Source organism: Mercenaria mercenaria, chromosome 7 (genome assembly GCF_021730395.1).
Source record: "Mercenaria mercenaria strain notata chromosome 7, MADL_Memer_1, whole genome shotgun sequence".
NCBI lineage: Eukaryota > Metazoa > Mollusca > Bivalvia > Venerida > Veneridae > Mercenaria > Mercenaria mercenaria.
In genome coordinates, this window is record NC_069367.1 from 5,345,917 (window position 1) to 5,358,333 (window position 12,417).

The 12,417-nt window shown below is 34.2% G+C and overlaps 1 protein-coding gene across 1 annotated transcript; it reads left to right on the top strand.

Annotated features, from left to right (window-relative positions):
* Positions 1–981: 981 nt before the first annotated feature.
* Positions 982–5,400, top strand: LOC123555085 (uncharacterized). Its single transcript, XM_045345651.2, has 4 exons — positions 982–1,625; positions 2,759–2,813; positions 3,476–3,541; positions 4,708–5,400. Exons 1-4 carry the CDS (start codon positions 1,206–1,208, stop codon positions 5,100–5,102), a joined length of 936 nt encoding a protein of 311 aa, XP_045201586.2. The 5' UTR covers positions 982–1,205; the 3' UTR covers positions 5,103–5,400.
* The last annotated feature ends 7,017 nt before the right edge of the window (positions 5,401–12,417 follow it).

Genomic DNA, 12,417 nt, shown 5'->3' on the forward strand with positions numbered 1-12,417 from the left:
GATCTTTTATGACCTCAGCTCTTGTGCGCAAGTTACGTTGACCACATTAATAGTTTTGTTTTTTTTGTTTTTGTTTTATACATTTTTATCTTGGTGAGCTGCGCACTCGTAAGCAGATCTAAGACTTGCCGCACCCGGATTAATATTCATGTGTTGGCCTTTTACGACCTCGATCAGATGCCCGCAGAAATAGCTAATGTGCATGAACAGGTTTCTGAATTTCAGTACTATGAACGACAAACTTAAAGACCTGCTCCAGTCCTACCTTTTAACCTTAAATTGTCACTGAAAAGGTATGGAAATCCTGACTTTGAACAGTGACGCCTGTCAAAATAGTCTATTTTATATAAAATTCTATATAAAATACCTATGGTTTTGCGTGCTAAAGTGTGGCGTGTGGCCGTTAACTGTTACCCATTGTTCTGGGAGATTACTGGAATCCCAGTTAATTACAGGTGAACTTAATCCTGTTAATTCCATCTTTTAAGTTTCCGAATTATTTTCATTCCGGGATTTCACTAACGTGAGGTAATAAACAAAAAAGGTCAAGGTAGAAATTTACCAATTGTTACAATCATGGGTTGCATACACACAAAAGAATTTGAATAGCCGCGGAGCAGGGCTTTAAATCCAGTTTATAGTTTGTTCTATGAACGACAGACGGTACTATGTAATGATTTCAAAACACATATAATGAAAGGGGTTTTTCTTTCCACGAAATATAAAACGAAGACAAAAGAAGAAATACGGCGTTTTCATTGGATGACAAGTAAAGCTACACAATAGGAAGATTTTTTCTTACTGGTTCATCAAGAAAAAAAACACCATTAAGAACAATTACATTTCTCAAGTGTATACGTAATGATGTGGCTTGTTCATATGTTTACGCATGAACTATTATAAACCAGCGAGGTGGAAAACTAGAATAACTACATTCTTGTAGTTTATTTTTTATTAATTATACACAAAACGGAGAACTAACTTAGTACGTTTTTAAAGCACACTCAAAGAAACATCAAAATTGCAAAAACCAATGTTGTTCCCGCCAGCTGGTTCCCGTCACTGGTAAAACCCAATGCTATAAATAGTATTAACGGGAATACATTATGTTTATTATATGTATATAGTATATAATAGCGAGATAGTTATCCAAACTTTAACAGAAACTGTTGGAAGAAAGACGGGATAAGCAAAATATCTTAAACATGGCAGAATGTATTCAAAGTGGCTGTAAAGACGGTATGAAAGCAAATGAAACAGGGTTTGTGAAACTAGGAAATAAGAAACACGCGTTTAAAATAAATATGAAAGATTACAATAGACAGAATAGTGAAAACGAAGTGAAAGAAAATAATTTGTCACCGAGCTCAGAACCGTGTAAGTTTTCTTATATATCAGAAAAGAACTTGCTTTCAAGACAACAAAGTAACTGCCCATTCGTTGAAAAGGTCAGTTCAACCTCAGTTACTTTAAATGACTATGATTCGAACGACACTATGTTCACGGAGATTTCAAAGAAACAGAATGGAGAGAAGCATAACAGAAGCTGCTGCTGGACCGTTCAAGCATTCACAGTCCTGATATCTTTAATGGCGCTTGGACTGGTACTATTTTTATATTACAAGGTAACATTTTTTTTTTAATTTGTTGAAAAATTAGATTAATTATTGCACATGCTTTGTTAGATTTACTAAGATGTAACGAGCATTACTTTGTCGCGTCGAGTAAGCTAAGCGAACAAAGAAATACATGTTGAAACATTCACACCTACATTTTAGAGTCAGAAATCGAGACTCAGTGATGAATATTTTCATCCACTAAGTATTTTGTGTAGAAAGAAAATAACTTGAATTTTCGTATGTAAATCATTGATGCAATAAAATCAAGGGTCACAGGTTCGATCTGACATCGTTCGAACATGATTTCTCTGAAAAAATCGCAATTAAAATTTTAAATAAAACATTCAGTTAAAGTTTGTTTGTTTTCATAACAGTAAAGCTGAAAATTGTATCGATACCTCCATGCGATTTTTAATTGTCCTTAGATATGTTTTCCCGTTTTGGCCGTTTGAGATAAATTATATGATTTACATGTATTTTATGACAAGGAATCTCCTATCTTATTTATAGTAATTAAAGATTTAATGTGATTAATACAAGTACAAATAACCACAGGTACTCTGCGGCTGGATATAAAGCTGCTGTGTTGACTACACGCCGTGTTCTCCTGAAACTCGTTACATTTATAGTTACCAAATAACCCACAGCTTTCGAATTAAATGATTCTTTGAAATATTAAGGATTTCTGGATATTTTTAAACGAAGTATTTAAATCGAATGTTGTTGGTTATTTGGTGACAGTGTATGTAAAAAAGTTCAAATAGGATCACGGCGGATAGTCAAAACGATTTCCAGCGCAAATAACCGTCAATCCTTGAGTAAAGTCCAATAAATTGGCAAAAAATCAAAAATGAAATTCAATAATATGAAAGAGAAAGCAGGTACGAAAGTATATTTTCGAAACTACCGTAATCTATTTTTAAAACCGAAACCGGAACTAAATGCATTGAGACGTGACTGTACTCATGGTAACGATATGTTTACAAGTCACGCCCCCATTTATAGGAGTTTATTTTTATCCACGCAATTTTAGTTTCGGTTTCGGTTACAAAAATAGAAATTACGTGTACATTCGTGAAACCGAAACTGCTGACTGTTTGATATTCAAGTAATATTTGTTTCATTTTCTATAATTATAGGTAACTAACAGTGAAGTTCAGCTACCCGAGGTTATTATAGGACACTCAAATCATGGTAGGTACATAATGTAGATATATAATAATACTTATAGTTACCATATTAAAGTAAATAACAATAGGCCTAAAGAATTCTTTGTTTCCGATAACATGCTCAAAACAAGTCGGAAAAAAATGTTTTTATTAAGGGAGACTTTTCTGAAAATATTTTTATGTCAAAAAATATATACAAATAAAGGGTTTTTGCCTTTAGAACATCAGTAAGTTGATTTCTAACATCACTGGCCATATTTAAAGCATAAACAGTGTAGTTTTGCAACTTTTTGTTAAAAAGTTGAACAAAATATTCTCCAAGGCCATAAAAACATTTAGGGTCAGGCCAAAAATTTATCGTAGGTCGGGATACCGGAAACAAACACCGTTTTTTACGCCTTACCGTAAGTAAGTATTATACTATTCATGTAGTCAAACTAATCCGACGTATACAGTGACGGTCAAACAAACGTCGCGGTGGCTGCAAAAGTCAGAAATTAAAAAGCAGCCACTCAGCGACAGTAAGCTTGTCTAACTATTCATGTACCGCAGATACTAGATCTAGCTCTGCTTACTATTTTAATCTGATTAAATCTGAAATACTCTTGATTTGTCATTATTACATTTTAGCACCTATTTGTATATACAAACACGTTGATTACTGAACTATTCATTCTCTATTTTCAGAGCCAATATTTGAAAATATTGACAGTATATCCGGAAGTTTCAAACTGGATCAGCAGTATCTTTCCGGTAATTATACAATATACTTTAAAATAACTGTCTACTTTAAACAAAATAATTTTGAGAAATATACTCGAAAAGGCACAGTTTATTGTCTCCATTTAAAGTATGCGGTAATTTTCCTTATATAATACTAGTAAACAAGTCTTAATCTCTGGGCTGGCTTGACAGACTGCCGCATACCGTATTACTGAAAGAGTGATTATTTCTCATTAGTACAATAATGCTGAACCGTTTTCGTTTACACATGTTTATCCTAAGCTTTTTTTAAAAAAAAACAAACAAAACAAAACAACAAAAAAAACATCAAGCAAAAGCAAACGTTTACATTAATTTGATTAAAATACTGTCAAACGATTAATGAAATTGTGTTCGCTAATATCTTAAAAAGCATATAAACTGACAAAATCTTTTGAAAGATGTTATATAGTGTCGCAAACCAGCTTGATTTTTCGGTATCGTACACACGGGGAAAATCACTCGATTTATGTAACATTTTTGTTTGTAATTTCCATTTCAATAAAATAAAAAGCTTAGAAGAGGGAAAAACGAGTACTTTCAAGGACACAAATCATCTGCCACGCTTGATCAATACTGTATTCAGACACTCTGCCCAAAGTCCAGTGTGTACGTTACCTACATATTTGTTCAGTGTAAAAGCATTTGGCCAAAGTTTTTGAGAAAAATACAACGACACATTTTCCTGTCTTCAATGCTTTTTATTTTATCAAAATATGTCAAATAATAAAGCAATTATAAGTAAAAATGTTACCTGATTCGAGCGATTGGCACTAAGTGATACAGAATAGTCACGTGGATAATCACTAATGGCTACTCTAAACATTAAAACCAGAATAAGCATAGTGGCTACAAAAAGATGGAATAATACTTTATCCCATCGTCCACTTTTGAACATGGCTTACTTCTAGATGTGATCACATGTATGCACAAATACAGTATTCCCCTTTTCATTGAACCATGTCACATAATTTTGATATCTGCCTTCAATTTCATTTTATTCCATTATGTGGGGCATTTATGCCACTAGCTACAAAGGTAATAAAAATAGCAAATCGCTTTTCAAAAAAGTATGCATTGTAAGCAGGACTAGCTCGTGTAAAGTAAAACAATTGTATATTTCTATACTGATTTCTTTATACCTTATCTCATTACAGACTATAAAGATATACGATGGACAGCAGACGAACAGAGCACAATCATTCCAAGCAGAGACACACCGTGCTTGATGGTACCGGATGACGGAAAATACTTAGTCTTTTCCCGTTTTACATTCCGGATTCCAGCAGGTGACGACAAGACAGTCCTAACCCATCAATTAACATTGAAATCAAAAACTGAATCTGGTGATATTAAAGAAACCGTATTCAAGAGACAATATGTTAGTGTTATTGAACACAAGTTAAAAGAAGACTCTGAACTTAGAAAGCCGAGTGTATTTATTCAGTTCTTTGAACTGCAAGCCGGGGATGAAATCTGCACAGGTGTTTCGAATCCAGATCTTTTGTATATATCTTCTATAGATAATGATGTTAATATAATTAAAGTTTGATTTAGCTGATGTCATTTTTTTATTAATGTGGATGGGGCCAAGTATTATTTTAAATCGGTTCATATCTGTTGATATTATTTGTTAATTCATGAGTTAAGTTTTTCTTAATCTTAGCCAGTACTTTTGTTGAATAAGGGAATTGGTTCAGCTTGAAAAATGGCAACACATTCGTCTACCTCATCTGATATTATGTTTGTTAGTGTTTATTACCACATAAACATATATCACTCATATTTTCTGTGTTCATTTTTAACTCTACTGTGATATTTTATCGTTTATAATAAATGTTTTATTTGTTGATCATTGTTAAATTATGTTTATTAATCTGCATCGTATGGAAGAGCCTGGGCGTGGCTTAAAATCTGAGCTATAATACTTACTTGTACAGACTGGCTTGTACTAATAGTATGCCCCACTGTGTAGCAGTCCAGGGGTAGGGGCAGGTATAATCCAGACTAACTAGTTCCAGGCCTGAAGGTAGGCAAACCACACTGTCCAACCTCAATCGTGAAATATCGGGTATTTCCGTATCCTTCGTATATATAATACAGCGTAGCATAAAGTCAGAGATGATCGGATTTTGTTCAACCTACCTTAGTCTTTCAGTTCTTCGATCAATTCGTATCTCAATTATAACTATCAACAAGGGATTCGAGTGGGTGATTCCAGTGATACTTTATTCAGCTTAAACCAGTGCGCCGTAAAACCCAAATAAATAAATAAATAAAACCGGTGCTAAGGGGTGTGATAGGTGTTCCACATTTCATTACCTCTCTTGAACAGACAGAGTCTGCTGTTATGTTGCCCGATTGCTTTCTATGCCTTAAATGGATCTTCCACAGCATGCTATAAAGGCTTGTGTAGTAAAGGAACAGTATCTGTATTTTAAGGCGAAAGTCAAAGGCAAAAACCTTAATCCTGAATGTAGCCTACAGGCAAGAGCTCTTCATTACAGGGTCATTCATCTGTCGGGTTTAGTTAAATGTTTTTTTTTTGTTGTTTTTTTTTTGTTTGCATTAGGTTTATCAGCAAATCCAGGAGAAAAGCGTCAGTCATTTAAGATTCTTTTTAGTGTAGGAATTTCCGCTCACTTTGTATTCAATTTAGATATGTAGGATTCAGCCTTAATAAACACAGGCTTCCCTATGAGATACCAGAATATAAGGTTTATACAGATTATATAAGTATTCGCATGACTTTAGAATTTTTGATGTTGTAATGGATTGGGATGCCAGGTAGTTGAGTTATCAAGAAAGAAATATAAGATTGATTTTCCAAGTTCGAACCCTTCCAATAATTCAATGTACTTTCCGGTTGATGACTGACAGAATTGCAAGGAATTCCACTTAGTTACCTGATAAATATAGAATCACTATTAGTAAGATATTTTCCACACCACTGGTCCCATTTACTATCCGCCTACCTTTGTACCACGCGTGACTTTTTGTCAGTGTTGGTAGCCCATAGGCATACAGACACTAAATAAGAAAATGGCGCGAAAACAATGATACATTGAACACAAACTTTCATTTTTTGACTAGGTCGAGGGCCGTAAGTCATGTCTTGCAGAGTAAAAAAAAAAAGAAAAAACAGATGCACAAATTCACATGCTGAACAATATTCTGTCATGCGGGCTTCATGATTCTAGGTGAAATATTTTTGATATATATAAACACAAAATTTAAATCACTTTATATGTATTGTTCACTAAGTCAAGGCCAATAAACAGAACAACAGCTGCACCACTTCCCATTCTACGTAACAATCCTGTGACTGTGAGTCAAATACATTTTGAGATACATGCGACACAATTTTGTATGTATCCACATAATTGCGGATTCAAATAGTCCACTTTTTTTTTGCATTGAGTTATTATCTAAATAAATTAAATAAAACAAACCGAGATAACCATCTATCACCGAAAGTGTCAGACCCCTCACGATGACATACATGTTGGAGTGCGTCACCGGCCAGAGAGACTAAAAAGAGAGTTAATGAATAAAAAGAGAGAATATAGAATACATTCATTATTAAAACAGACTACATGTAATCCAAAAAGCAGGTTTCAAAAGGGCCACATTTGCAACCTGACAGACTGTCTGGTGGAATTAATTGATTCTAAAAAAGATAACGCCCAGAGGTAGAGAACTCCAATGGACAGTAGTACGGTGGAAAGGTGAACAATTACAAAACTCAGAGAGCGTTTGGATTAAATTTTGTCTTAGCATTGGGTTTATTAGCAAATCTATAATAAAAGCTTCAGTCATTTCAGAATTGTTTGGGTGTAGAGGACGTACAGAAGACATTTCCGCTCGAGAAGACGCCTAGTCACATGCACGATATAAATCACTTTGTATCCAGTATAGATATGTAGGATTCTGCGCCTTAATAAACATAGACTTCCCCTTTACATACCAGAATAGAAAGTTTATAAAAATGATAAAAGTATTTGGATGTCTTTAGAATTTTTGATGTTGTAATAGATTGGGATGCCGGGGAGTTTAGTTATCTAGAAACAAATGTAAAATTGATTTTCCGAGTTCGAACCCTTCCAGTAATTCAATGTACTTTCCGGTTGATCTGACAGAATGCAAGGAATTCCACTTAGTTACCTGATAAATATAGAATCACTATTGGTTTATTAATAGAATATTATCCACATCATTGATCCCATTTACCTAGTACCCGTCTACCTTTGTATCACATGTGACTTTTTGTTAGAGTTGGTAACCCATAGACATACACAGACACTAAATTGGAAGATGGCGCGAAAGAAATGATACATTGAACAAAGACTTTTATTTTTTTGACTAGGTTAATGGCCAAAACTCTTAGCTTGCAGAGTATAAAAAAGTTGCACAAATTCACATGCTAAATAATATTCTTTCATGGTTTCAGGATTCTAGGTGAAATATTTTTGATATATACAAACTTACAAACACAAAATTTAAAGCACTTTGTATGTAATTTTAACTAAGTCGAGGTCCATAACTTTGGTCTGGCTTGGTGAAGTCCAAAACAGAACACCAGCTGCACAACTTCCCATGCTATTTATAACACCCCTGTCATGTTTTTATGACTGTGAGTCAACTATTTTGTGAGATTAATGTGAAATAATTTTGTATGTAGGGGCCTATCCGCATTATTGCGGATTCAAATAGTCCTAATTTTGTTTTAACCTTGAGTTATCCAAATAATCTGTCTATCTCGGAAAGTGAAAAAACCCTCACGAGGACGTACATTTTGGAGTGCGTCACCAGCCAGAGAGTCTAAAAAGAGAGAATACAGAATACATTCGTTTATATTAAAGCAGATTATTCATAGAGCAGGTGTCAAGAGGACCACATGTTCAACCTGACAGACTGGCTGGTGGAATTGATTAGCTCTAACGTCCCGGGGGAGAGAACTCCAGTGGACAGTAGTACGATGGAAAAGTGAAAAAAATACAAAACTCAGAGATCGTTTGGATTTGTCTTTAGGCCACAGAGTAAGACAGATCATCTTTCTTTTATTTCGGATAAGACAGGCTTGAGGTAGAAAAACAACTGGATTACGGGTGATGCAATGAAGCATAGCCAGTTGTTGGTCATTATGACGACAGTAAAGTCGTGTCCAGTTTAGGGTTGTCAACCGCTGAAGCGGAAGGCTGTGGGCTTAAATCCCACAAGAGGCTGGCCTCTTCCTATAAGATTACCACTAGTTTAACGGATGTGACTTTACATCGAAACTCTTGCAGTGTGCATAAGTTTGTACTAATTTACTTTAGCTTGATTGCTTATTTGAACCACCCTTCCGCTTCCTGGAAAAACCAATATCGGTGTCATATGAGAATGCGTGGTTGTGACCCTAGTGGGGCTCGAACCCACGACACCACCCCCGGTCTAGCGGCCGCCACCTTGACCACTAAACCACCGCTCCTCTTAATGTGACTTACACCCTGCATGACCTTTTGGCTTTGGAATATCTTTTTATCTTGCATTATCCTCCGGAATCCTGAAATGAATTACAATTCGTCCATATCGACAATTCCTTGTGACTATAAATTAGCGTAAAAAGTTAAAAAAACAAATATATTCGGCCATACTTTCATAATAGCTATAACTTTATTTATGTTTGATATTTAAAGCTCAATTATTTCTGAAGGTACATTGATATAGAATAGGATAATGACGCTAAAATGGTATTGCATAATGGGCTCAGTTCTTTGCTCTGTAGAGCTATTTCTCTGATGTTCATTGCAATTGTTTTGCTGAGAACATATGCCAGATCTATACCTGAATTTAGGTATCATTTCATCATGACATAAGAATATTACAGAATTTGTCAAGGAAACTTAGGTCATATACCAGCATTACAATTTTAGGTCTTGGTTTAGCTGATTTAACAGTTAAATTGATAGAAAATATTTTGCCCTCTCCTCTTCTTTAGACGTTTATTCAGCACTGACAATATTCTTCAAGAAAAATAACTTACAAAGATTTGAAATGAGCCCTGCTCTGTGCGAAAACCATTGGAAGTTTCTCATTTATATGAAAACGTCTAGAAGACCAGATATTTAGGAACAACAAAACTAAATAAGTATTCAAGCAGCACTTCCGGGCAAGTTAGATAATGACGGAAAGTAAAAATCCTCATTATTTTCCCAGCTAAAGTGACATTTTCATGCTTTATGTAAGCCAGTTCCAGTTTCTGTTGACATTTTTAGCATTTTCAATGAGACTTTGGAATTGATAGAAAAGTAAACATTCCTTATTACTCAGGTATTCATACTCAGTTCGGAAGATAATACATAGTGTTCAGTTGCCCTGTCAGATAAAAAAGAAATCTCTTTTAGAAGATACACGACCCCTACTTTTCTTGGTGTTTTTGGTGGGTTATAGGGATTTAAACAAAAAAAGGGTTGCATGTTTTTAATAAGACTGTCTATGAGTTAAAGTCCTCAGAAGTTTGTTAATTTTATATAGAAAATAAAGCAAATTCATTTACTACTGTATAGCCTATAGCATCATTATTGGCAAAAATTAATAATTGTCTAGATATGGATATAAATTGGCTATTTGGTCAGATTTTGAAAGAAAATTATCCTTTCATTGCATTTTGCTGGGAAAATGTTTGAAAAATCCAAAACATTTCATTTTCACCGTCTTGGATTTTTTTTCAGAAGATGTATGTTCAAAACCTAAATATTACATATTCATAGCCATCAGAGTAGATAGTTTGTATATTTAATACTGTTTATATGTTATTTGCTTGCAAATTTGAGTATAAAATAGAAGAGTAGGGCAAAAAAGCTCCGACTGGGAGAAATGGTTAAAAGTTATTTATTTATTTATTTGGGTTTTACGGCGCACCAACATAGTATAGGTTATATGGCGCCAAAGGTTAAAAGTTATGTCGCGAAAAGTATTAGCCATAGTGACACGTGTTACTGAAAATGCAAATTAACCTTGAAAAATGGTTTTATCAGGCTATTAAACATGGTATTTTCATGCAAATAAGCTACTGTTACTAAATATATTAAACTGGCACCATTACAGAAAAGCAATTTTTCTTAAAGGAACAATAGTCCTTATATAGGTAATCAAGTAACACCAGGAAAATCAGATAATGGCGAAAAGAAAAAAAATCCTCAATTTTCCCCTAGCTAAAGGTATATTTTCATGTTTTATGTAAGTCAGTTACTGTTTTTATTTTATGGACCTATACTTGACATTTTTGTAGCATTTTCAGGGAGATTTTTTTTTGCATTTATAGAAATGTAAACTTATTACTCATGTTGTTCATACCCACATTTTATCTGTCGGTTTGGAAGCTATCCCATAGTGTTGACCTGTCAGACAAAAAATCAAAATTACTCTTAGGCCATACCAAATTGATATGTCGTTCGTCGGAACCACCGCATGAATAATTTCATTCCCGAGAAAAAAAAATAAAAATTACCCGCCCGCACGTACATAAAAATCTCCGAAAAAAATTTTTTTTTTCGATTACGCGGTCCGGAATAATAACGGCAAAACAGGTTTTATCGCTGTTTTAATGCGTCAAAGTGATATTGATCGGATTTCATTCGTCCGTAATACATGTAGCTGATGATCCAAACTCAAAAAGTCAGGAATTATGGTGGTGTTCATCATTTGTTTTAAATCTGGAGTGTCTGTGCTAGTGCCACACATGGCCTTCGATGTGCCGGTAGGTAATGAAATAGGCACATTCTACTTTTGTTCAATACAGTGAAAAGAACGAAGCCCGACTTGTAACAGGTCTAGGAAAGTGGAGTATTTACAGATTATCTGTCAATTTACAGATAATCTATAAATTTACAGATTTTTCAATCTGTAAATTTACAGATCAAGTGTTTGAAAACTGCTAAAATTATATTTAGACACAAAATCGCAGCTTGAAATTAATTGATTTACTTATGGTATGTATAAATAAAGGTCAATTGTAACTTTCAGTCATTTCTGTTGACTTTGATTTTTCTGAAAATGCCAAAAAATCAAAGTCAACAAAAACGGCTGAAACCCACAAAAGACCTTAATTTATGCATGCTGTAAATAAACCAGTTAATTCCAAGCTGCGGTTTTGAGGATAAATGTTATTTCATCAGTTTTCATACACACAATCTGTAAATTTACAGATTGAAAAATCTGTAAATTTATACATTATCTGTAAATTTACAGATAATCTGTAAATATTCCACTTTCCTAGACCTGTGTAAGACCTGCACGGGGATGCAGTTAAAAATGTTTGGAAATATTGTTCAGATATAAAGTTTTCAAACCATTTGTTATCAGTTGTTTAATTCAGCATGTTAGATCTAGAGCCCAAAGCTGAGGCCAACTACTATCTTAAAAAAAATATTTGTTCACAGATCCTGACCTATCACATTGTCTCGGCCCAACTCCTTTTGAACGTAACTTCTTTAGTACAACAGTCAGATATTCTATCAAAACACATTTAGTCAAGTTAAAAATTGTTTAGCTTTTCAAATAAGTAGTGTTGATATGAAAATAATTTCTAACAAAATCTGTCCTTTTGTAACCCCAGTTTTGCCTGTTTGTACACAAGATGCCAGGATATATTTAAAATTGGCTGTAAATTGATCGAACGAAAGAAACTGAAAAAAACAGACTTCCCCAACTCTAAATGTATAGTTCAGTCAAAGCACAACAAACAACACTTTTAAGGGTGGCCATATTGGGATCATTCTTTGTCCGCCTGTTATTATTTTTGGCTGAAATGAATCTCTACCACAAAAGCTTAAGCTAGCCTGATCATGATCTGTTAAGAAATTATTCCAAATCGATTCGAGCAA